Below are 27,779 nucleotides of genomic sequence, written 5' to 3' on the forward strand. Positions count from 1 at the left end.
CGATTTCTTAGGAAGCCAATAATTCACTAGAAGCAGGCCCCCTCCAACTCAGACCCATGGATGGTTTGAACTCAGGGTTACTCAGCCCACAGGGACTGGCTGAGCGGCTGGAAGGTCCGACGGCTGACTGTCCTCTTGTTTAATAGCACCGTGTGGGATTTCCTGTCACTGGGGGTGTGGCAGAGCAGAGCATCCAAAGTGTGAGTGGTGACCTGGCCATTTATGTGCAGTTTCCCATACAGCTCATCAAATGTGGCCATAAGAGTGGGCACATCCTTCACTTTTTCCCTCACTTTGACCAGCTGAAAAAAAAGCAAGAAGAGTAGATTGTTATATCTCTGCAAGATTTCTTCCGTGTTCTTTTTATCCTCCAAGAAGCAGAGATATAAATGCAAAAAAAAAAAAAAAAAAAAAAAGTAGAGTGTGCACCTAAAGTGGTAAAAACCAGGGTACTGGGGCACACATAGGTATAACTAACTATAAGGGATTCCATAAGCTGTAAACAACATTCAGGATTAGTACTTAAAAATCACCCCTGGTATTTTATAAAAGGGGGGTTCAAGTGGCGCATACTATACGATGAAACATACCAGGGAAAGGAGGTCAAACAGTATGGAATCAAGTGTGTCCAATTTAACGATCAGAGCAGGAGGCAGGGTCAAATGATGTAGGGCTTTCTAGCTCATGGTAAGTTTTTTGGAATTTATTCTGAAAGCCATCAGAAGGTCCAAACTGGGACATGATCTGATTTAGATTTAAAAAGCTGTGTGGAGAACTGGAGGGTACAAGAATGTGGAGCCTAATCTAGGGGCCCCCATCATAGGCCAGATGAGAACAGGTGATGGTTTAGACTGGGAAAGATATAGAAAAGATGGAGAAGTAGATATATATGAAGTATATTTTGGAGATTAAACTGAAAGGATTTATTGTTGAAGGGGAGAGGAAAAGGGAGGCATCAAAGACATCTTCGCAATTTGGGCTTTAGTAACCTGGAGATGGGGGATGTCATTAACTGAGATGGGGAAGATGGCAGGATGAGATTTGGAGAGGGGAAATCAAGAGTTCTGTTTTGGACAAGATTGAGATGTCTGTGAAACATCTAGGCAGACATGTCCAGAGGTTATTGGCTACACAATTATGAGGCATGGGGGTGAGGTCTAGACCAGAGGTATAAATATTAGCATCACAAGTATATGAATGGTATTTAATTCTACAAAAATGAGTGAGCTCAAAATTAGAATGTGAATGTGAGTCTATCACATATACACAGGTTGTGTAATATAACACAAACCTGCACACCTTCTTTTCAAACAAGGGCTCCCCACTGAACCTTCAGGTAAAGTTTAAACACTTCTAACATTCTTAAAAAGAATAGCTTGTTTAGTCCTCATGTTCAGGGTGAGATGCAGCAGCATATGGCTTTCAAAAGAAGCAAAGCAGGTGAGCCGAGCTGGAGGTAACCTTGATCTCACTGCACATACTACATCAGTTCTTTTTTTCTTTTTTCTTTCTTTCTTTTTTTAACGACCTCAGTTCTCTTAAATCACTACAAAAATAAATATTAAATGGTCTCACTAGGACCATCCTACAATTGAAGCAGAAAACAGTTGGTACGACACTGTTTGTTAATTAAGTTTTAAAAAAGAAGTCAGTAAGGAAAGAGTTCACGTTGGAGCGTTTTCCGTCACGGTGCTGCAGAAAGTCCGCAGTTCTTTTCACCATTCCTCTAGTGGCACAACAGCACCTTCTCACCACACATAAAACATGTCCAGTAACTGGTGGCATAGACAGTAAATAGAGCATTTGTAAAATGCAGAGTTTTACAACATAAGACTCCACATGCCATCTCACAAAGATATTTAGAACTAGCTCAAAAGCTGCTGGAGTTTTAGGGATCAATTCACTTCTCAACAAGCAGTCCCCTGAGTAGCCTCACAGCAACCAGGGGATACACTGAACTAGAGGGTGAGCTTTCTAAGTAAATCGGCCTTATAGGCTTTGGAGGGGAGAATCAGATAAAAACAATGAGTATTTTTCAGTGTGAAGTTTGGATGCTTTAGTCGTATAATTCAGGCAACATATTGATGGGCCAGGTCTAAGGAAGGATTAACATCAGTGCTAGTGAGAAAGCAGAAGTTGTGTCAGTGCTGCACACACATGCACATGATCGTGTGCTTTAAAACCAGTTTACACTTCTAGTTCCCCTACTTTTCTAAACACACTCCCAAAAGGTTTAGGTCGGTCACAACCTACACAGAGCTAAGACCTCAAATAGAAAGAAGCTTTAAATTTAATCATAACCAGTTCGTTTCCTGACAAGCTCCGTTTACCAGCCTTCAGGTGGGAGTGAGGAATGGGACAGGGCTGGGAAGGCCACAGTGTGGCAGAGGTGGGGAGCTGCCACCTGCCCTCTGCTGCCAACCTGCCATCTCAGGTGCTAGCCGGAACCCAGCTGGGACTGTGCTACCAAAGGCCAGGGAAAAGGGAGAAAAGCTGGGGGAGGACCAACAGCCAGACCCCTTGGTTAGTCAGAATGACTACAGCAGTATCATTACTAACAATAGGATCACTGCCAGTAATTTATGATTCCCTCACAGTCTTTTTTCCCTGTAGGTTATATATGACTAGCCACGTACAAATGACTAAATTTTGAATGACTTGCAATAATTCCTCTTTATGTGCTTAAGCCATCAGTATGACACAAGGTTCATTTGTTTCATTTTGTTTTCAATTTTTAGAAATTGCTTCTTTCTCTTCACTTTTATTTAATTTTATTTTATAATTTTGCAAAGCATTTATATGGTTCCATTAGTTGGTCTATTCAGGAGCTAAAACCACAGTTCTAATGAGAAAAGCTTTAATATGGTTTCATATCCGGCAGGTCTAGCACCTCTTCTTTCACAGAGTTTTCCCAGCTATTCTTGCTAGTTTGCTCTTTCTACTAAACCTTAACTACAGGAAAAAACCTAATGGTATTTTTATTGAAATGTTACATTATCACATTAACTTGGGCAGAACTGACTTTATGAGGTTAAGTCTTCCTATCTAAACATCCAGTAGGTATTTTTTTTTTTTAACATCTTTACTGGAGTATAATTGCTTTACAATGGTGTGTTAGTTGCTGCTGTATAACAAAGTGAATCAGCGATATGTATACATATATCTCCATATCTCCTCCCTCTTGCGCCTCCCTCCCACCCTCCCTATCCCACCCCTCTAGGCCAGTTTGTCTTTTTACTTGTTTAGGTAGGGGAGATTTTCTTTTTGTTAAGATGAGAGATACTATAGCCTACTGTTTGCCTATGGGGATGATCCACAGGGAAGGCGAGCAATAGTGATGATGTTCAAAAGAAGGTGACACAACTTCTGGGCTGATGCCCTGGGCTGGCTGGGGGTGGGGATGGGCTCCCAGGCTCTAGAGAGGTGCCTACTGTCACCACGGCTTCAGGAGGGAAGGCTGAGCAGAGAGAGAGAGGGGCAAGGAGGCTGTTGGTGCAGCAGCAGTCCTCCTCTAATTGCTTCTGTTTCCTCTGTGAAACAGGAAGCAAAGTCATCAACTGAGAGTGAGGAGTGGGGAGAAGGAATTGGATGCTTAAGGAGAAAGGAAAAAGGAAAAGAAGAGGGCCGACACCCATGAAGACAGTGTGGGGAAAAGAATAGTGTAAAAGGAACAAGCTTTCCTAGAATTTCAGAGGATATATTGTGTTAGAGGAAAAAAGTCTGCACCCACACATAGACATCTAGCAACAGGAACAACAGAGAGGTTGCCGGATTGGACAGTCTCTTTAAAGAGGTGGCCTACAGGATTAAGGTATCAAGTGGACAGTTTAAAGAGTGTTCTTGCACCTTTACAGGATTTCTGTGGAAACCGCCTACTCACCACTTCTTCTGAGAACACATGTTTTTTCACAAATCTTGATAGATTTCCCTCTGTAGCATCCTTTAGTATATCTATGAGGGTTTTCAACATGTTTGACTGGATATGGATCATAATCTGAATAAAAAGAAACAAGAAAAACAAGATTGAGCTAGTAATCAACACTGAGAAATGTACCCCGTGAGATAAGCCTACATTTATAGGCATCTACCCTGCTTTCATGCCATTTCCTAATTCATTTGCTTGCTCAAGTTCAAAGGTGCTTTGAATGAATGCCCACCAGCCAAAACTTGTTTTCCAATAGCTAATCAAAACACCACAACTTCAAAACTTGCTAAAAGGCAGAAATGGAGAGAACGTGGATTTTGGACTCTGACATACTTGGGTCAGAGTCTTAGCACTGGCAGTTATAGCCAATTGACTCTGGCCAGGTATTTAATCTCTTTCAATATCTTTATTTGTGAAATGAGGAAAATACCTTTACACCTCACATTTTGAATTACTGTGAACATTAAATGAAATATCAGCACGCAGGAGGTACTCAACAAACATTACTATTAGATTCTTCTTCCCTATTTCCTCTAGACTCAGAGGATATGACAATCAGACAATCTCATAAGACTGGCTCTGGGTCAAAAGATACCTTTATCCTTTTATTTTTTTGGTTAGGAAATTGCAGGCATACAGATTGTTCAAGTATAAAGTGGAAGCTGGTTAAAGTCTTAATGAGGCACTCCTATTTATACTATAGCTATCAAAACTGGGTGCTTGTACTTGGCTTTCAAAATGATACCACTAACTACCTTCCATCAGATACAATTAACATAAGGAAAAAAAAGAACACATTTCCCCCGCACCCCAATTACCAATGTTCACTAGTCTAATTTGAAAAATACAGCAAAGTTTAAAGAAAATGAGAATAACTCAGAATCCACCAACTAATGTTAACCATTGTTTACAATCTCATGTATTATCTTCTAAATATATTAATCCCCCCACCCCCCAATTTGATTCTGCTTTTTGATCAATTATTATAAAGTGAACATTTTCTCGTAGCATCAAGAAGTTTTAGGAAAAAATAAAACCTCATTTTTAATGATGAATGCATAGCAATCCATCATATAAATCAAATAAAGCAATACCATACTTTATTATATCAATAAATGTCATACATTTTAAAAAATTGTTACTTTCTTAGACTTGATTCCCAGAAGTGAAATTCAAAATCAAAGGGTGTAAACATTTTTAAGCCTCTTGATCTTTAGGAAAGATAGTTTTTCTGGGAGAGTTATTCCTTCTTTATACCAAACCAACTAAGTTCTCTTAATAGTCCATTTTATAACATTGTATGTTTGTTGAGCAGTTGATCGGGGTGAGGGGTTATCTTTGGTCCTGAAGAACAGAATGAAATGGCCCCAAGCAGCCTAACTCCAAAAGCCCTGATCTAAGTTGAGTTCTAGAGCACAGGCAAAACACTTTGTAGGGAGGGAACATTCCGTGGGTCTCTCACAGTCAGGCAGAAGCGCTGTCTTTAGTCCCGACTGTATTTTCAAGGATGTTTGTACAGCCAGCAGCCTGGGAAGACAGACAGTGTCTCATCCAAAGCAGAGGGCAGGTATGCTTACTGCCCAATTTAAGAGATTTGGGTTCCCCAAGTTCACAGTTCCTCTCTTAAAATATAATCCCGTGTGTGTGCAAGAAGCGTATAGACCTCTTCATGTCGCTCTGTGGGAACTGGGCTCAAGAAACTGCTGCAAAAATGCTAACCCGCTGGCTACTGCTATTGCTATGAGTAATAAACTGTCCTTCTCTCGGTGTCTTGTGTTCTGTACCAGCATCCACAAAACTGTGGCAGGTTAACTCGTTAGCTCAGAAGTGGGGTAAAATCTCCAAGTCTTAATAGTTCTTAACAGTTTTGTTAGTAAAAACCAATCCCAATTTGGTTGGCAGTGGTCTGTCCTATCAAGGGCAAGAGAAGTCTACCTTGTTGATGCCACATCTGCAGTGCCTGGCACCGAGTAGACCCTCAACAATGAGAAATGAGAAAGGGAGTGTAGGTCCCCTAGCAATTTACAGGGATTAACCTCCTGAAGCTCATGCTAGAAACTATTAATGATGTGCTTCTGAAAGATTTCAACTTTTCTTCCTGATTTTTCCCAGTTTCTCTCCTGCCTCCAGCAACTAACCCTGATTCAGCGGGGATTTCAAGAGTAAGGTTCAATACCTTGAACTATACTGCTGAAGGGCAACATAGATGAGGCAGTTACTGATGAAAGGCAAAGAAAAAATTTAAAGCTAGGAGTTTGTCTCAAACTGAAGTCTCAGGGTACAATTAAGAAAGCTACATCAGGGTACAGTGCATTGCTTCAATCTTACAGATTTCCATCAAAAGGCTAGGAAAATTGAATTAGCAAGGAGCAGGGGGACTTTTCGTTAAGAAAAACTAGTCAAAGAACACATACTTCCCACCCCTCTGATTTTCTGAGACCTCAAGAAATGTGTCACTGGACACCTTTGACCAAAAAAGGGAACAGAAGCCCTGAACATGCAGACATCTGCATTTCTTTTCAAGTTTGCTATATTTGAAGTAGAATAGCACAGTGTGGTAGAGACTGCTAATTTTCTAACCAATATCCACATTTCCCTTCTTTGTTTTGATAACAGAGCTCCCTAACTTTAACTGATGCTGTCGTGTACGGAACTCAAAAACTGTATTTCTCAGGTTTGTCTGCAACTAGATGTGGTCATGGGATCAAGCTCTCGCCATTAACATGTAAGTACAAGTTGCTGGGTGAGACATTTGGGAAAGCATTCTTAAAAGGGAACAACTTCTTTGTCCTCCTGCGTTCTCCTACTTCTTGCTGGAATAGATGTAATAGATAGAAGTCATGTGCTTAGGATAGGGGTATGGAAATACAAGAGGCCAGGTCCCTGATGACATCACGGAATGTCATACCAGACCTAGACCGACCACCTCTGGTTTTCTACTTGGAAGAAAAAGAAATCCTCTAATTTGTATAGACTCTTGTATTTTTAGAGTCTGCATTGCTTCCAGCCAAATGCAGTTCTTAAACATATAGGTGAGATGCTGCCACAAAGGGATTTATGAGAAATAATAAGTCCTGTCTCCTTTCCTACCGGTGTGGCCTAGAACTTCCCAGCATGAGCTAGAACTTTAGGGTGGCCTTAGTGAGTAGGAGAAACAAACATTACAACATTTACCTGTGTTAACAAATAAATGATAAAAAAGCAGTGAAACTCACCACTTGTCAATTCCCCTGTAAGGTAATTCAATTCCAGAATGGGTCTAGATTTCTAGAGAAGTGATTAGAATTCAAATAAAATCAGTGGAGAACTACCCTTTGTTGGCCTCTGCTACTTTCAGACATATTTGAGAAGTGGAAATTAGTCCTCTTACATTAAGCAGCGATGCTAAGTAAAGAGGAGGCTACAGTTCTTCTGCAATTGATGGGTTTAAATTGAGACTCAAAGGGCAGAGTCAACACGCACATGCCTCGATGAGATCATGTGCTCAACCAGTTCGGTGCGAAGCAAGCATGAGCCGGGAAACGGGAAGCCAGGCCCTCTGGGTCGTGTCAGCAGCAGGAGCAATTTCAATGAAAAGAAAATTAAGTTGAGGGGAAAAATTAGGTAAGTTCATATTCCAACTGACAGCAAGAAAAGATTTTCGTGTAAGGCATTAATTTTTAAAGTAGATCAGAAAACAACTTCATTTATTTCTGCTGATACTGACTGAACAGACTCTATTCAGTCTACTTGTTGGGTTTCCATTTCTGAATAATCAACAAATTGCCCTTAAGGATTCTAAGCAGATGACTCAGCCTTTGAGAAGCTAGGGCCCAGAATTAAATTATTTTTTTAAAAACCTGCTCTAATAACAGAGACCCAGAATCTGAAAGATTATTAAACCTGAGAATGGCAACCAGCCCTTTTTCACCATTCCCGAGGAAGGAAGAAGAAACAGGCTTGTGTTGAAATATGAGAGATTTAGATTGGACACTTGCAAGAATTGCCTGAGTGAAAATTTTTAAACAATAAAACAATCTTTACGTTTCTGGACAATGGATAATTCTGCGACCCAATTCATGGAGGGGATGGTTCATATTCAAGATCAATTCAAGGATCCTTACAGAGCGCTTGCCAGAAACATGCCCATTCATTCGACCACGTTGATCGGCCGTCTCCCCGCCCCCCAACCCAGCTCTCCCAGGAGGAGCTGTTCCTGCTGCCAGGACTGAATAGCCGAGGAATCTAAATTCAAGGACATGGAGTATGTGCACTAATAGCAGGTTCGTTTTTTGACATCCAGTCCTGTGTTCCTTTCACCATTCCGGAGAAGCAGTTAGCTCCAGTCCTAGAAAAAAGACGCACAACGCTAATCTCTGTAGGTCTGGAGTGGTGGGGAAACCCTAGGCTCTGTATGTAGTCAAACAGATTTGATTGTGTTAAAAACTTTGACTCTGCTATTTAATTAGCTGTGAGAACCTGGGTAGTTTACTTACCCTCTGATTCTTCATTTTCCACGTATAATATGGAGAAATACTGTTCTGACAGTGTTGTATAAAATAAACCGACAAATATAAGTATCTAGCGTGGCACCTTAGCTAAAATAAACTGAAACCCTGCCGATCTCACTCTCTTCCATTTCTTATCAACCCTTATCGATCCCCCCATGCCCATTTCAACTCTAGGAAAAGCGACTAATGACCCACATAAAACTCTCACACTCTCCTGTGTTTCTTTCCCCCCTGATGCTATGAACCACCTGGACTCCTAGCAATTCTACTGCTATCCAATCATGAAATGAGTGCATCTGCAGGCCACTCTCTCAGAAGCAGATAAATATATCAATACTTGGAGATGCTGAGCCGTCTACATCCAGTAGGAAGCTGAGAAGAAGAAAAAATAACATATGCGTCTGCTGGAAGACCGGGATTCCTAGTCTGTTTGGCTTACTGGCTCAAATGACCTGGACTTCTGGACTCTGGACCTTTGCCACCTTGGCCTCCTTCAGCTGAGAGCTTTTCAGGCTGACCTGCAGTTTCTGTTCAGGTGCCCAGTCTTGGGCCAGGGGCTGCTTGCAGGAGGCCATGGCACGTAGGGCTATCAGCTCTCTTGGGTTTCGATCCACTGGTGCGATTCCTTCCCTGTCTTTTTCTGTTGCTTCCTCTGCCTCACCATTAATGCCGTGAAAACTCATTTCTGGGACCTCTTACCTCCCTTTTTTGTGGCATTCATCAGTTTATAGCAGATGCATTACCAGGTTTTACAGATAAGTTCTTAACTGACAGCTTTGACACTCATCCCCACTCCAGGCTCCTGCCCTTTGCCAACTACAACATCTCTTTTTGGGTATTTTTCTTATATTTAGTCTCTCCCCTCCCAAACCCACCTCTTTCCCTTTTTTCCCCCCAGGTTCTCGACTATCACTGTGTCCATCTTTCTGGTTCCCTAGGCTCATCTTTCCCTCCTGTGTAGGCATTTTGAAAAATAAATTTGAGGTCAAATATAAGGTAGTCTTATCTCAGACTTCTTGGTGGAACTTGTTCCCCAGAATTTACCATAAAGGCTTATCTAGTCCTTCTCTTGAAAGTCATCTGGGCACTGGTCTGGGGGTGACATTTGAGGATAATTATGGGCAGAACTGAAAACCATGGGAGCTTGCCGTTATGCCCAATTCCTGTTCATGGGTTCTAGGATTTGTTAGAAATAAATAATCCTTTCTATTTAACATATTTCATTTTAAACAAATACTACTGGTATTAGCAAGCATCACTGAACACTGATTACATGCCAAGCACTAACTGTGTTGTGTTCACTAACTACTTTATATGCATTATTCTTTCAATTCTCCTAATGAAAGAATGGTACTATTACTACTGCTACTTCCGATAAAAGGAAAATGGGGTGGTAGAGGTTAAGTAACTTTGCCTAAGGACTCAAAACTAGGAAGAGAACTAGCAAACTAGAACCCTCAGCAAAACTAACCTCCCAACAGAGAATGCCCTTTCACCCCCATGCCTCCAGGCCCACAGCCCTGTCCTCCTTCAGAACACTGCTCAGCAATCTTCTTCTCCCCAGTTCTCCTCCGTTAGCGCCTGCTGGCCAGCCCTTCGCTCCCCAGCCTGGAATACCACACTGGCTATGACCCGCTATCCCAGTTCATGTCATGCTGGTGTTTACCCATTTCAGTTCTTCAGACAATGTTTTCCTCATCTTGACCCCTTGATGTTTCAGGAGACTGTAAGTTCCTGGACGCTAGGGGCCTTCTTTTCAACTCCCCACAACACACGTACTCAGCATACAAGCCGGGCCTCAGCAGGGCCTAGCTGAGTGGGGGCTGTGATGTTGTTAATGACAGGAGAGTCTCGTAGTCTTTTCATTGCCCCAGGAAGGCACAGACGACTCCCTGCTCACTGAAAAGGTGGGCCACGGCAGGCTGGCAACAAAGTAAGGATGAAAATGGCTCGCATTCATTGAGTGCTTACCAGGTTAGATGCCACCTTATGCCGTAGGTGTACTGACTCCGTGAGTCAGGTACCATGGATAGGATGTAATCAGCACGCAGGCTCTTCCTAAGTCTCAGTGGAGAGACTGCAGAGTCCATCTCCCTTCTCTCTAAATCGACAGCCTTCTGTAGTCATGTGTTACACCTGCAGCATTTGGCCACCTCTTATATCTGAGCATATCTGTGTTTCCCACCTATTTATACACTCCTGGAAACACGTATTGACTCCTCTCATAGGGCTCCATTATACCTTTCACACAGTGATCAATAAATGAACAGAATGGATGAAGACCTTGGGAGATCAAAAGTCATTTGTACACAGACAAAAAAAATCTAGACTTCATTTTATCACATTTCAAGCCTTACTTTAAACCATAAGGAAGTCACTTACATTTAAATTAGTGCAGATTATGCTTTCTGGCTTCATGATTTGAGAAAAAATGGATATAGCTTTTGCCAGCTGGTTCTAAAAGGAAGAAAAACAAGTCATACCCCCAAGGCATATAAACATTACTCTGCCATCATAAAGATCATTTAAAGATGTCAGGATAGTCCTATTCATGGTGCCCCAGGGTTTTGAAGTCCACAAAGAAAAAACGTTTTTTGGTAATCAAAAATGAACATTCTATAAAGTGTTTCCTACAGTGGCATATTACTGAATGTTTTAACAACCTGCCTGAGTGCCACGTTTTAAGATGGGGGCATAAAGTTGGCATTTCCCCTTCTCTCAATGGAATGAGCTTTCAAAAAAAAACAAGGTTGAGAAATAGAAATGCACACCCATCTTTGACATAATTAGAACATAGCAGAAACCTCAAACCACAGAAGAAATTTGCATTGCCAAAAACACTGGAGATGGAGCATACGCGAGTTCCAGACAAAGCAGTAAGAGGAGGACGTTGCTGCATGTCTCAGAAGGAGTGCACAGAGTAGTTCTCAAAGGTGAGGGCACAGCCTGAAGAACTAAATTCCTGTTTACAATGATGATAATAGAGTTTAGGACTAGTAATGAGGTCTTTGGATCCTTTTGGTGGCAGAGGTGAGGCTAATCAAGAATTTACACAGATCAGCCATACTTGCAGGAAACATTATGTCACTTATAGCAGCAGCAGAGAAGAGACTTTTCATTGAAAATCACCTACATGCCTACTCCCATTGGCCAGGAAGAAATAGAGCCAATGCATATTTGTAGACAAAACTCAGAAATAAAGAAAAGTCCTGCTAGCCTAGAACATGGCAACATGGCACTATTCTCTTCTGACATGAATCTTCTGCAAGTGGCTGGTCTAAGCATCTTTCAATGATGAATAACCAAAAAAGAACCAGCATGTAAACTATATAAAGACATTATGAGGAAGAAAGAAAAAAAGGATTACAGCAAGAAAAAAAACAAAAACAAAACTGGCTGATGAAGAACTCCCAAAGGAAAAATGTTTTCATGGGTATAAGGGACAGAAAAGAGAAAAACTAACAAGATCAAGTCACTCAGAAGTGGAAAAAAAAAAAAAAAATTCAGGCAGGCCTCAGATTTCTCCATAGCAACATTCCATACTAGAAGACAAAAAAAAAAAAAAAAAAAAAAAGCCGAAGAAAACCTCAAGTAAAGCAAATATCACCTCACAATTTTATATCTGGCCAAACTGTAGTTCAGGTTTAAAAAAAAAAAAAAGGGCAAATAATTTTAAATACTAAGAACTCAAGGAGTACTGTTCCCCCGAGGAATTTACTAGAACACATTTTGGAGAGCCTTAAATTAAAACCATTCCCTGAGCACGTTACATGGTAAACGAATCATTTGAAATTTCCACTTTAATTATTTGAGAAACTTCTCTGAGTACAGCCTCCCTCATTGATTTTCCATAGGATCCTGGCCAGCCCCGTGTAAACAGCAGTGCACTTTAGGCCCTCAACTATAAATGAAAACATTCTTTGGAGGCAGAGGTATAGATGTAGGTTGCCATGGCACCAAAGGCACTGGTCTCTTTATGGGGACTTTTTCTTTATGACAGAGTCAGAGGAAAAAAGATAAAAGCAAGAACAAATGAAAGTAGTAAAGTCTTGCATACTCCTAATTCACTTATGTGCACCCCAAAGCCTTACCTGGTTCAGAGCTAACGCCACTGCAAAACAGGATGCTCTCCTGGAGAGGATTTCTCCCTTGATGAGGGCTTCTTCTCTTAACGTGGTACAGATTGTAAAAGATTCAGGGCTATTCTGGGGGAAGACAGGATTGCTCAATAAATAAATGTCACAAACCTTTAGGTTAATAAGATGATTAATGGTGCCCAGTGTTTCAGATTTCCTTTTGGAAGAATTTCCTGGAGCCTATCTCAAGCCGCTTAAAAGATTAAGCTCCATATAGAGACTATTTGCAAAGAGACTCAGTTATCTATATATTAGCAGCTCAAATCTTAAATGAACTTTATTTTTAGCTCTTTGTCGGTTTTCTGACTTGGGGCAGCTTTACCCACAAACGTACAGGTCTCTTCTCATCCAGGCAGGCTGGTTTCAAGACATAGGTACCATAACATACACGTGTGAAGAGTCAGCCTGCTACTACCATATTAAATGATAAGAGTAAAGCTTAGCAACACCACAGAACTTTTCCTTAGGGGGTTTCCAATCTGAAAATATCCATGTTAAGTCAAATGTTTGAAAACATATCTGAATGGAAATCATGAAAGAATCCCATAAAACCTTAAAACAAAAACCAAACAGAAAAACCCACACACACCAGGAAGATGAGTGATATACAACATAGCAGACAGCAGTGGTAAGACAGAATTCTCTTCCTTTGTCTATGTTGTAGGTGGGTTAGGTTTACCAGAGCAGCATTAGTTCTGTACCTGTGTGTGTCTGTCATGGCGTGATTCGTAACTCAAATCCTAAAGGAAAACCTGAATTTAATGAGGGGACGGTTCCCAGAATTGGCTTGGAATTTGTAACAGCTGAACAGTTCAATTTTTCAACTCCAGTCTCCACTGGAGTGAAACAAGTTATTCTTGAACACAATATAGGGCAGCAGTCCCCACCCTTTTTGGCACCAGGGACAGGTTTCGTGGAAGACAGCTGTTCCACGGAGCTGGGGGTGGGGGTGGGGATGGGTCAGGCGGTAATGCGAGCGATGGGGAGCGGTGGGGAGTGGCAGGTGAAGCTTCACTTGTTTGCCCACCGCTCACCTCCTGCTGTGCGGCCCGGTTCCTAACAGGCCGCGGACTGCCACCGGTCCGCAGCCTGGGGATTGGGGACCCCTGTTATAGGGGAGAAAAGTCCTCTGGCCCTTTGTAAGTAGTAGAGTTAAATTCTCTCCACTTCAGTATACGCTCAGGGAGACATCTCTAAGAAGGTCAGGAAACTGTGTATCACAGTGCTGAAGAACCGATGCTCAAGTGTGTGTCATGTTGGCCTCTGTTCACAGAATCATCAAGTGGCAGGACTGGAAAGGATCATCTAGTAATCCAGCGGTCAGCAAACTACGACCCTGGGGCCAAAGCCAGCCTATGGCTAAAAATGGTTCTTAGATTTTTAAAGATTTGTAAAAACAAAAACAAAGAAGATGTGACTAGGACCGTAAGTGGTAGAGACTGTATGTGGCCCCCAAAGCCTAAAATATTATCTGGCCTTTTATAGAAAAAGCTTGCGGGCTCCTGAATCCAAATGCTTCATTTCACAAATGAGGTAAGTGACCACCTCAAAGCCAGTTCACGTTAAAGTTGAGACTAGACTCCACATTTCTCAATTTCCAAGTTGGTTTCTTCCCCCTGTAACCCAACTGCCCCTCTTGTTTTGGAAAATTGGTATTGCTGTGCTTTTCAGGGAAATGTTTCAATAGCCATGTTCTACCTTACTTAGTGTTCCTTCATTTTCAGTATAAAAAGGTTTTGTTAAGTTTCCAGTGTTAAAACGGCAAGAATGTGTAGAGTAATGCATGGAATCTTGGTCACTGTACTATTTCAGTTACCATTTATGTATTCAATAAGTAATAAAGAAACAGTCTACGTGCAAGAAACAATCCTGATACAGTAATGAGACAGGGATTTATAAGTCATGCTCTCTGTTCTCAAAGAACTCATTTTAATGTCACATACATTTATTAAAGATCACTTGTGAACCAGGCACCGTTAGGTGCTGGCAAATAAAGATGCCTCAAGGAGTTTACCCTCTAGTGGGGAGGATGAAATGTGCATCCACTTAGTAGATCAGGCAGTGTTATAAGTGCCATGTCTGTGAATACAAATAGATCACAATCAAGGGATACTGAAGGACAGAGAGAGCACTTCCAACTTAGGTGATCACAGAAAAATTCACATGAGGACAAAGTAGCCCTTGAGTTCACCAGTGAAGGATGAGAGGGCCACAGAGAAGACTGGTCTGGTGAGGTCCAGCAAGAGAAAGAGGCCTCTAAAGCAGAGTGTGAACCCAGCATGCTGTTTCTTGTTCTCATTATCTACACAAATGCCAGAAAAGATGGAAAGACGATAAAATTGCTTTTCCCATGATAAAACTGTCTGACATGGCTAACTTGGGTTTGCTAAAAATGAACATATTTAAAATGGAAATATCTGCACCAGATGGAAAACAGACTTCAGGGGAACTGAATTTTATTTGTAGAGAAAAAAAAAAAAATCCTCTCTCAAACATTACCCAAAATGCTCTAAAAGTTTAGGGAAGACAGTCTTACCAGTTTGTAGCAAACTGCAAAAGCAAGGACGTAAGTATCTTTGTTGAACTTCACATCTTGGTTTTTCATCTCAATCAGTACTTCCAATGCACCTGTCAAAAGCCAGGAGTGGGCCGGTAGTGTTAAATGCATTCAAGTGAGTTCAGAGTCCTCTACTATTGATTCCCAGAGTTCAATCTGTTTAGCTCCATCTACTGAAAAGTATACTTCAGCACAATAAAAACTTTAAAAGTCATTTATCAATTAACTAAATTTCAAAATAAATTATCAGGTCATACAGGAAGAACTAGTATTTTAAAACCTATTATAATTGCAGCATAAGTAAAATCTGGGGTGTTTAAGTCATGATGTGATGCAATAATGTTTTCACACTTAAAGAATGGGGTCTCCATAATTCAGCTACTCATCAGGAATATAAAGATCATTTTTACATAGTCCATTGTTTTTCAGCAAACATAAATTGTGATACTTACTTTTATATTTACCTTTGATAAACAACATATCCATCAAAATATTGAATGATGTGGAGTCTGAGAAGAAACCTCGTAAATGCTAATGAAGAAAAACAATATAGTTTAGTTAAAAGGTAAAACTATTAAGGGAGTACTTATACTGCATCTTCTCTGTCTAGGACTGTCTACATATTTTATTCATTTAGCAAAAAAAATTTAAATGGTGCCCACTCTTTTGGGGTCATGCCTTTAGCAATGGGCACAGTGAACAAGAGGCAAAAGATACGGCAAGAGATCTCTAGGTTTCAGAAATACAGTGAAGGACGTCTTTATGCAATGGGCTCTGTCAAGCTTAGAAGAAAAGAAGCAAGCCGGTTAGCCCTCCTGGGGGTTGTCTTGGAACCTGGGTGCAGAATATTAACACAAAGTGGCAGCTATAAGTATGCTTGAGGGCTAAGGTGGGAGAGGCTTACACAACTATGATCCTCTTTTGGCAAACGAATAATAGTTGATTATTCACTTTTTGAAATAACTCACTAAAACAGTGGCTCTCAACATTTTTAATGGGATGATAATGTGACATATGCTATTCAAATACACCATTAAATGTCTTGTGCAAGTCTGTTATTTTTTTTTGAGACCCTATTAGGCAGACCCTATTCTAGGTGTTAAGAATAAAGAAATGGGGGCTTCCCTGGTGGCGCAGTGGTTGAGAGTCCGCCTGCCGGTGCAGGGGACACGGGTTTGAGCCCTGGTCTGGGACGATCCCACATGCCGCGGAGCAGCTGGGCCCGTGCGCCACAGCTACTGAGCCTGCGCTCTGGAGCCTGTGCTCCGCAACAAGAGAAGCCACCTCGGTGGGAGGCCCGCGCACCATGAGGAGTGCTTCCCGCTCGCTTAACTAGAGAGAGCCCGCGCAGCGATGAAGACCAACGCAGCCATAAATAAATAATTAATTAAATAAAAATAAATAAAAAAAGCAAATGCAAAAAAATATTAAAAAAAAAAGAATAAAGAAATGATGAAGGAGACAAAGGCCCTGCCCTAAACTCTAGTAGGGCTTAAAATCTAGGGGAGCTTAAATTCTGGCAGAGGAGACAATGAACAAGTGAATAAAACAAGCAGAAAAAATAAAAATATAATTTCAAGTATCAATAAGGGCTGTGAAGAACAATGGAACAGGATAAAGGGAACAGAGGAGATGACGGAAGGTGGTCAGGGAAGGCCCTCTGAGAGGAGACCTCAAGGAAGTGATGCAGATGTGGAGCACTCCAGTCGGAGGCCACGGGCCTGTTGTCTGAGAGAAAACCAGAAGGTCCACAGTGGAGTAAGCAAGAGGGAGAGTGGCAGGAGATGAAGTACCACAACGGGACCTTGAGGGCATGGTCAGGGGTCTGAGTTCTATGCTAAGTGGGATGGGAAGCCGCCAGAGCAGCCCCGTCCATAGGGAGAGATTGCAAGCCTCAAGTGTGAGCCATGTATGTGACTCTAAATTTTCAAGTAGTTTCATTTAAAAAAGTAAAAAGAAAGATGTGAAATCAGTTTTAATAATATGTTACTTAACCCACTAAATCCAAAATTTCAACATGTAATCAATATAAAACATTATTAATAAGATACTTTACATTCTCCTTTTTATGCCAGGTATTTAAAATCCATCATGTATTTTACACTACAGCCCATGTAAATCTGAACTAGCCGCAGTCCAAGGCCTCCAAGGGTACATGGGGGTAGTGGCTACCATACTGGCAGCACTTCAGGGTTCTGGGCAGGGGACACGACAGGGTAAGGTGGAAGCAGGATTAGGCTTTATGGCACTTGACTCTAATTCAGTTTATTTTACAACTCCAGGAAACGTATACATACATGAATGTTTCATGCCCAGGTAGGTTAAAAAAGACAAAAAACTTTACCCTCATTTTCTTTCTTTTTGTTTCTTTTTATCATTATACTCATGGCTATGATTTATTACAGTGAAACGTTTGTTTTCTTTTAATTATAACATTAACATATGCTTATTACAAAATAGTCAAACAATAAAAAAGTATATACAGTAAAAAGTGAGGATCTCCTCTAATTCTACCCCCTGAAGATAAGCAGTAGTTTAGTGTATATCCTTCTAGATTTTTAAAACATATATGCTATAATGTAAATATGTATGTATATTTCTTCTTTTAGGAAAAAATAGGCTCAAACTAATCCATACTGTTCTTAAACCACCTTTTCTCTGCTTACTAATATATTATGGTCATCTTTCTAATACCCAGGGTCCTTAAAAGAGGGGCAAGGTGAGAGTTAACAGTTCCTCCATGGATACAAGACTTTATATGAAAAAAAGTAAGAGGCAAAAGGACAATTTAGTTTTGGAGATTCTTAAAAATGTTAAAATGTCCCAGGGGGCCAGCCCTGGCCCCAAAATTTAATAAATGTTTCTGACCATGGATGAATTTATAATGTCTCTGAGTCCCCGTTTCCTCATCTGTAAAATGGAAATAATAATAGTACCTACCTCGCCAGGGCTATTGTGGGAAACAAATGAAATGAAACATGTATAATGCTTAAGCATGATGCTGCAAACTTGGTAAATATTCAATGAATAATTACAAAACTAATTATTGTTACTTTTGCTTTTAGGAAAATAAAATCAGAATATGTGAAAAGCAGAAATTCTGAAAACAGAAAAGCACTTTACAACATAGCCTTCAACCAGGAGTAAAAATACGAAAACAGGAGAGAGGCACAGGTGAAGAAGAGGAAAGGCAGTCTTAAAATGGCAGCCTGCCTCCAACTATCCCTCACTAAAAGCTCCTCAAAAGAGAAGATGTCAGTCCCAGGTGGACACACATCCAAGGTAGGTAGATACCTTGTAATCCATACTTACACCTCTTCCACACCTGTGTATAAAGAGACCTACACCTCTTCATAGGCAATGACTCCAAGGAAACCTTAAAAATCCAGGGAAGAGCTCATTCCCTCAACCCAGCAGCCTTTCTCTGAAAATCTAACCCAGGAATAATGTGTATAGAAGAGCTTCCCTTCCTAACATCACTGAAAACACCCCATCCTCAGCGCAAGGAAGTCACCATGGCAGGGAAAGCAATTGGGAGACAGTAACCTGGTCTTTGATGAGCTCCACTGCAGATTCCTCAAGATCCAACTCGTAGCACAACCTCATGAAAAGTGGTCCAAACTTGTACTCCCCCAAAGTGATATTCCTGTTCTCTGCATGGTACCTGGTAATCAAAATAATTCAGTGAGCCAAACAGTGGGACCTGAGGAAAGACAGACCATGGCATGCACTCTACTAGGTGTTGGGGACACAGCAAAGAATGAGGTCCTCTCACAGTCTGGAGGGGAAAGTGCAGAATTAAAGATGACCAGAAGAATCCTGGCAAGCAGAAGTATACTAGGCATTTAAATAAACAAACAAGGTCGTTAGAGGCCCACATACTCTGAAATAAAAGAAAGTAAAAATGCAGATTGTAATCATCTCAATTTACCAACAACCTGCTAGGACTGAATGTGAGCATATGTCAGGGAATAGCAGGGGTCTTGTATCTGTAGGCCCAGCAGAATGGACTGTCTCCTTCCATGCTCCTGGAGAAGAGCAAGGAAAGGAGTGGGGTGATGCTGTGTCCCCCTCAAGTCTGGCTTTATCCCCATATGGGATGGCAAACGACCAACAGGTGCATTTTACAATTTAGACCAATTTCTCTGTTTTTCTTGGCTAAGGGAAAAGTATATGTGGACTACAGTCACCTAGCCAAACAAATTAAATGCAGCTTTGAAATTTTAGTTTTAGAAAAAGGCTAGTTTCGAAGACAGTGATGTTTTATATGTATGTGGCTTGGGATTTCTACAAGCAGCCAGTCTGCCAGTTAGAACTGGAGAACTGAAAATCGCTCCCATAAATTTCCTTTCAATAACCAACTCTTTCTGCTTTAGACACCAAGAAGACAATCTGGTGACAAAACAAGTACCTCATGATTGCATGTAAATCAGATTTTAGGAAGCTCTGATTTTAAAGAACAGAATATTCTTTTACCTTCCGCTAAAATCACTGAGGAAAGTCATAAGAGCATATGGATAGTCTATTTTAAACATATATACTGCCAAAAAGAACGATGAGTGTACTTTTAAAGATATATTTCATAATCCAATTATAAAAGTTACAAAAAATATTCATTGCTTCATTTACAACAGTTATGAATTAACTTATTATATCAAAATATCAAGTTGTATACCTTAAAAATATACAATTTTTATTTGTTAATTATACCTCAATAAAGCTGGAGGAAAGAAGAAATAATTACGTTATTAAAAAGGCAATATAGTGTCATGATTAAGGATTTTTAGACTCTGATTCCAAAATGACAGTTCAAATCCCAGCTGTTTTACTTACTAACTGTGTAACCATGAGCAAATTAATTAATGACTCTGTACCTCAGTTTCCTCATCTGTAAAATGGAGATAAGAAAAGAACTCAACTCAGAGAGTTTTTGTGAGGATCAAATGAGATGATATGCCTGGCACCCAGTAAGCCTTACACATATGCTCCCTCTTATACAATGTAAGGCACACTGAGGAGGACATCTTTAAAAATCAAAGTATTTCAGTAAATAATCTCAAGAGAAATGTGTGCCAGATTAAAAACAAAAATGAAAATTTTCCTAACTTAAATGATATTCACACTAATAAAAGTGCTAGAAAGTCACAGAGATAGTTAATATCACCTCTTCTTGACAAGAAGCATTCAAGTTAGAGGATCTAAAACCCTTCTATAAACCAAACAACAGCATGTGGTCCAGACTATGAGGAGATTCAGTTGTTCCCCATTTTTGGCTCAATAAAGAGCTTATGTTCCGGCTCGTTGCTCTTTTTCCCCAATGGGGGGCCGCCTGTCTCAGGAAGAGAGAGAACAGGTTGGTTAGGCCGAGGATCGACCGCCCCCCACCCAGCTTGTCCAGCTGTCCATAAGTAGAGGGAAAGGACAGCAACCAGGCAGAAAGTATTAGCGTCAATAAAGGGATTATGAGTCATACTTTGAATGTTTATGACAAAAATAAGAGTGGAAGGAGCATTTAGAATGTTATCCTGTTTTGTTACTCTTGTAAACATCTGATAGCTTTGGGTAGTAAAAAGAAAACTGAGTAAAACGAGCCAGAGGGTCTCAAATGATTCAACTGTATGAAACGGAAATAGCAGGTTTAGGTTTGCAGATATACTGTGACTGTGAATTAGCATAATCCCTTTTGGAAAATAATCTGGCAGTCTGTATTGACAAGCTTTAAAAGGTGCATGCCCTCCGATCCCCAAAAGGAAATAAAAGAATAAATTTTATGTATGGAGTTTGCTCATGATGGCATTATTTATCCTGGTGAAAAATTAGAAATAATTTAGATGTTCAACAATAGGGGCACAGTTAATTAAAATACCTAACCTATAATCGAACAGTGTATAGCCATTGAAATATGATTCCTAGAGTATTAACAGGCAAAAACATTTATGCTACAATGCTAATTAGAAAACAAGAAAATATCATTTTATATACACAGTAATAACTACAACTATGTAAAATAAACCCTACCTAAACCTCAAAATCTTCGCATGAAAAAAAATCAGTGAGAAAATATATCAAAATATTAACAGTGGTTTCTTGGATGTGGTAGACAGGCCCCAAAGGTGGCCGCCACCATTCCTCCCTGTATGTGCATGCAGCTCCGTCCTTCCAGAGGTGGTATCCTTTCCCCTCCCCGTGGATCGGGGCTGGCCGCTAACTCGCCCTGACCAAGAGAATGGGACGGGAGTGAAGACGTGCCAATCCTCGGCAGGCCCACAAGGCCTGCAGCTTCCACGTGTGCTGTGCGCTAGTGCAGCTCAGGCTGGACTCGTGAGCAGTGAGATTCTACCAGCAGGGGGAGGGGCTGCACGCAGGGGCACTGAGGCTTCAGAAACGCCAGCGAAGCCTTCTTGGACCTCCCGGCTCAGCCTACTAAAGCTGACTGCAGGTGTGCAGGTGACTTCAGCCGATAACAGTAAGAACTGCCCAGCTGAGACCGGCCTCAGTTCCTGACCAACAGAGTTATGAGAAATAATAATCAGTCGTCATTTTAAGTCATTAAGTTCTGGTGTGGTTTGTTATGCAGCAAGAGACAATTGAAACAGCAAACTGTGTGATGTAGGCAGTGTTTCTTCTTTCTACTTTTTCGTGTTTTTCAGAGTTTCAATGAAATTTGCATAATTCTGTTTTCCTCTTCCTTTTTAAAAATAACATTAATTTTTTCACATTATAAAATTAATAATGTCCCTTAGAGACAAGTTTGAGAAATCAGAAAAGTACACATTTAGATGAACAAAAAATATAATGTTTCAAAGAACCATGGTTAACTTATGGTATGTATTCTTCCAGTATTCCATATATGAATACCTCGTATTTTTCTCTGTAAAGGTACAGTATAAATGCAGGTTCATGTATAGAAATGTACCTTTAAAGAATGGTGAAAGGAAGCTGTTGATTTGGTGCCATCCTGCTCCCAAGTGACACCTTTGCTCGGTTTCCTAACAGCAGACTGTGATTACATATGAGTTCCTTCTGGCATGGGGAAGTCTGATAAGGGATCAGAGACAGTGAACGTAACAGGCATAAGCCTGTAGGGGGGAGGCTAGTTCGGAGTCCACTGAAGTGATCCAAGTGAGAGGCGTGAGGCCTGAGCTAAGACACTGGTAATGGGGACAGAGAGAGGAAGGCCAGGGATGAGAGACACCGCGGAGCAGACGCAGGAGGAGGGCAAATGAGATCAGGGGGAAAGAATGACAGGTCAGTGTGACAGCAAACACGGCAAGAGGAAGAAATCTGTGTAAGCTGAATGTGAAGACCTTGGGAACATGTAAGTGGCCTTGGTGAAGAGGTTGGTGATCTCCTGGGGCATGAATTATCTGTTTTTCTATCTTCGGCACCTGGCATGTAGTAGGAACCCAAGAAGTGTTCGCTAAATGAATGAATGAATATAAATGTGTGGAGCTCAGGGCAGGCATCTGGACAAGAGATTAGGAAGTCACCAGTTTAGAGGTGAGAGCTGAAATCTTGGAGGTAGATGAGATTGCTCAGGAAAAAGGAGAGAGCAGGAAAAGCCAAAGGCTGGCAGGATTTTAAGGAAATGCCTCACCTGTAAATGACATTTTTAGCCAGCTCCACATCGTCCCAGGACTCACACAAATGAAGTAAGGTTCTCAACTCCTCTTTCAAGATGAGCTTACTCTGGGTCAGTTTCTCTTCCAAGTTTCTCAAATAGGTTTCTGGAAGAAAGCACAGTGTGGTGGTCATCACTTAGGCTGCCTCAGACCGTCAGGAGGCTGAGCTCAGGGAGAAGGGGAGGCTAGAACCTGGCACAATGCAAAGAACCACTGAGAGGGGCTCATGGCCATGCAGCTCCCATCACTGGCTGGTCTTGAGAGCAGAGTGTCAGACGTGGTGTATCAAGCAGCGAATCTGTCACAGGGCACAGGCCCAGACCTCACTCCAGACTTCCCAACACAGAATCTCTGGGAGTAGGAGCACAAGAATGTGCATTTTTGACTACCTGGGTGATGCTTATGCACCGTAAAGTTTGAGAACTAACGTCCCAGAGGCTTAGCCCAAAGAACTGTATCTACAAGTGACCCATGAGAAAAAAAAAGTAACCGAGATATCCAAACCATCAATTGGCAGGGCACCTAGCAGGAAAACTGAAAGGAAAATGTGGTCAGCCCACAATGGATTACTCACATGATTCAGGAATACTTCACGTCTTTTTCACTTGATTCCATTTTACCACTTTTTCATTCCTCCTGGTCCCTCTCTACTCAGTTGTTAGAAAGCATGCCACAGTACTGCATAATGCACAGGGGGTAAAAGAGTCCTCTAAACAGCAGCAAACCCTCTTTTAGTAACAGAATCATTTCAAGGTGATCACAGTCTATGTCCCTTGTCTTGTATCTGATCAACTGTGGAGACAATCAAACACCAACAGGAAACACTGCTTCTTGGCATTAGGAAGGGACTGTATTTTTGGCAGAATGTAGGGTGAGATGCAAGGCAGCCACCAAGCAAACATCTGCTTTCCAGAAGGCAGGGCTGTTCTCAGTATCAGAAGCTGCGAAAGTCTACAGGATTTGTTCCAAGGCCCAGAGCTCCGAAGGAATGCTGCTTAAAGGAATGGCACAATATACATTAAAAACACAAGATCGGGAATCTAAGGCAGACACTGCTCTCGATTTATAAGAAAAGAAGGTCCATTAGGTTTGAATTAATGCAATGGACCCTCCAATCTCTAGTTGCAGAATCGTGTAATGGTTAAAGGTTTTAGAGTTGGGAAGACATGGGCTGAAATCTGGGCTCTGCCACTTGCATGCTATGGGGAGATCTGGGGAGGCCTGTCTCTGAGACAAGATTCATGTGTGAAGTGAGCACCATGATACCTACCTCATGGGGTCATCCTGAGATAATGTACGTAAAGCACTTAGCACAGGGCCCAGCATGTAGTAACTGCCAGGAGATCATAGACATATTGTTCTTATTTTCATTCCTCTGTCACGAGGATTTATTCTATTAAATATTTCTAAACAATTTCCAACCTAAAAGATTTTAATGGGACGTCTTTACATCTTGTATAAGTCCAAAATTTCAACGGATGTAATTTGTATTTTAAATCCATCAAAATTAAGTGCTTATCGTATATTACAGTCAGAGGTATCCTTCTTTGTGTGAGAGACACAAGGAAGGATAAGGTATGGTTCCTACCCTGAAAGAGCTTAGAGTCTATCTGTGAAGACAAGATATATTTATATAAAGCTACCTGAAAATAATGACAGAGTAGGTGACATGTGACAGTATAAACATAACAGGAGAGAAGAGAGAAATCAGGGCAGCAGAAACAGACCAGGTCTGGTGGAAGTGGAGAGGTACCAGAGAGGAAGGAAGGGGCTGGGTAGGGGTGGCAAAGCTGAGGGGGTGGGGAACTGTCGGTATGGGAATCAGCATGAGAAAAAGCACAGAACTGGGGGAAAAGGGGGTGAGGGGAGACCGTGACTAGATTAACAGGAAATCACACTGGTTCTAGAAAGGGTGAGATCCACTGTGGAGGAGCTAGGAAGCTGGAGGGAAGGGGCAAGTTTGTACATGATGTGGTATATAACAGAGTACCACTGTGGGTTCTTATAATGATGAAATGTGGACAGGATTTTATAAATACCTGACAGTGGAGTAGATTGGCACTCCTATTAATTGCCTTTCAGAACATATGCACGACTGTCACAGCCTTAGAAAGACTATGACAACTGGAATAACAACTAGATAGTGACACGAAGCCCTAACTGCGAACTTCACAGAGCTCCAGACGACCTGGGGTGAGAAGAAAAGACTGAAGTAAAATCTAGATTGAGTCTACTAAAGTGGAGATTAATGTTTTCCGTCCCTCTTATGTTCTTGTTCTGTAGGTGGTTTTGTACAACAGCATGACAGCGGACCTGTGAAGGAAGACTGCTTTCTGGAGAGATGAGAAGCAAGGAGGGTTCATTAGGTGCTCACAAACACCTGACAGTGAGAAGGAGGAAAGCTGGAAAAGTAAGTAGGACAAACAAAAGAGTTGTTATTAAAAAAGAGGAGAGCCTTGCTGTGTTTAGAAAGGAATCTGAAGTACTGGGAAAAACTCAACGTGCAGGAGAAGTGGGAATGAATGCAGCAAGATTTCTCAGATGCTGAAAGGGAATAGGACGTAGGGGGGTGGTGCCGTGTTTTTAGCTTTTTACAATAAAAATTTTCAAACATACCTAAAAGTAGAGAGAACAGTAAAATCACCTCCCACGTGCCCATCACCCAGCCTCAACAGTTATCAATGTTTTGCTGGTTTTTTAAAGAAACCTTTGTTTTAGTCTACTGATTCTTCCAGCACACAGTAGAAAATATGAAAATGCATCATCATCCATTTTTTGTTTCATTTTATCTCATTTATCTATAGATATGTATGTGTATACTGGAGATGCAATGCAAATTGTATTTTTTACTGAGGGTGGCATCAAGAAGTCTGAAAGCCAGTCATGTGGAGCAGTTCTTCTCAGACTTTTTTTTTTTTTTGCGGTACGCGGGCCTCTCACTGTTGTGGCCTCTCCCGTTGCGGAGCACAGGCTCCGGACGTGCAGGCTCAGCGGCCATGGCTCACGGGCCCAGCCGCTCCGCGGCATGTGGGATCTTCCCAGACCAGGGCACGAACCCGTGTCCCCTGCATCGGCAGGCGGACTCTCAACCACTGCACCACCAGGGAAGCCCTCAGACTTTATTTTGCAGACAAATTGTCTGGGGCCCGATATTTGGCATTTCTATCCACCTCTCACTTGCTGCTAATCCTTGAACCTCACTTTGAGTGGCACTGATCTAGAGGACTGGTTGCAGCACTAGTTTTAGTATTTCTCTGGGGTCCTGGGAGAAGAGACAAGAGAAGAGCGGTAGACTCTGCAGTAACAGAGTGAGGTGAAAGGGGCATGCGAGGGCAGACTAGGAAACCAAGAATAAATCATCTCAGTTTCTTCTGTGAGATAAGGTCATTGAAGAAGAGACTGAACAGGGATAAAGACAGAGGGAAGTTTAACGACAGATCAATGAAAGAAGTAATGAAATCGATTTGATTACCTTTGGTGCCAGGAAGATTACATGCAACAGCCACCTTCTTATGCTGAAAGTCCTTTAATTTCACAATATTATCTGTAAGTAGATATCTTTTAGCTAAAAATCAGAGAAGAGAAAGTAAAATCATTTTGACTGTTTCATACTTAGCAAATAACGTGTAGAGCTTGACTGTCTCTTTCTAATAACTGATCTTATCTTCGGTTAGTATAAATAACCCACCTAGACAGGTACAAATATAAGTCACCCTGGTGGGGAAAAAAATGTCCAAACTACCAAAGAATGCAAATCCTCCTCAAGACAAGTTTTGTCTGTGTGTGTGTGTGAAAGGAGCTAGTGATTAACTGGGTATGGGGATGGGTAGACAGGAATCTGGGATCTGAAAGACAGATAGCAAAACAGGTATATCTAGATTTGGTTTAAACAGGTAGAAGCATATAGGGTAGGGGAAAAAGCTATAGTGTGACCGTTGGAATTCCCAGGACTGTCATTTGTGAAATGAGGCGTTATGGCCTCTCAGATTTGGACTCTTGGTATCCTCTAGACACATCAGGAATCACTGACCACAACTTAGCAGAAATGATCAGTTTAGGAAACATCATTTCTTTAGGATGCTCGGCTGTGCATGAACTGGAGCTTGGCCAAAGAATCGTCCAAAACAAAAGCTCTGTGTACTACAATAACAATGTAACAACAAAAATTGCTGATTTCTAGAGAGGCAGTCCAGAGAAGGGGTTACAGTAGGACTGCCTGTGTTCAAACCCTTCCTCTGCCAGTTCCCTCTGACCTTGGGCAAATTACTTAGCTTTGCGGTTTCCTCCTCTGTAAATGAAGAATAGTACCTCTCTCACTGGGTGATGTGAGGAGGAAAGGAATGAATGTATGTAAAATGTATTACAGGAAAGCCTGACACAAAGTGTTAAATATTTTATTATCACTCTTCAAATTTAATCATTTTCATAAAGATATTAAGGGATAATTTTACAAATAAAGAAACCTGCTCAGAGTCTTTCAGACTGTTCGCTACAGAGCTGGACTCCAAACTCATAGTCTTTGACCTCCCCTCCCAAACTCTGCAGGACAGTACACCCAAGGCGGAGGGGGTGTTCCCGGGCGCAGCACAGCTCCATCCGAGGGAATACTACAGCCCCCAGGTCAAGAGCCCAGCCCATCTGTCCTTTGATTCCCAGGCACACGGGCGTCCACGACATCCAGAGGCCACCACTGTACCCACGTGCAGAGGGCAAGTGCATGCTCGATTGCTCTAGGCCCCTGAGTGAGGCGCTGTTATTTCTCCAAAGAGATGCCCGCTGAGGTGTAAAGCTCCCTTCTGTCCCATCCCTCCCCTCCTTCACGGCCCAAGGCCGCGGATACCTCCGAGACGGCAGGGGCTGCAGGTGGAGCCGAAGCCTCCCAACCCTGGATACACCAAACTCCGCAGCGCCTGCTGCGGTAGGACTTGCTTCGGAGGCCGAAAGGCAGCCGCCATCCTGTCCCGGGCCGCACCAATTGCGGGAGCCGGGGGGGGGGGGGCGTGGACTGTGCCCAGCCCTTCTTCCGCCCGCAGTCCCCCTACCGGCCAT

General features: G+C 41.7%; 1 protein-coding gene across 1 annotated transcript; it reads right to left on the reverse strand.

Moving 5' to 3' along the window:
- PTCD2 (pentatricopeptide repeat domain 2) lies at positions 1–27,779 on the reverse strand (the record flags this gene model as incomplete). The annotated part of the gene is given in 11 exon segments (XM_079702729.1): positions 1–302; positions 3,881–3,994; positions 10,798–10,872; positions 12,507–12,620; positions 15,088–15,179; positions 15,561–15,639; positions 18,655–18,772; positions 22,706–22,835; positions 26,203–26,295; positions 27,571–27,731; positions 27,733–27,779. Coding segments are annotated over 11 exon segments (1,248 nt in total). The 3' UTR covers positions 1–77.

Source organism: Hyperoodon ampullatus (assembly GCF_949752795.1).
Source record: "Hyperoodon ampullatus genome assembly, chromosome: 4".
Classification (NCBI taxonomy): Eukaryota; Metazoa; Chordata; class Mammalia; order Artiodactyla; family Ziphiidae; genus Hyperoodon; species Hyperoodon ampullatus.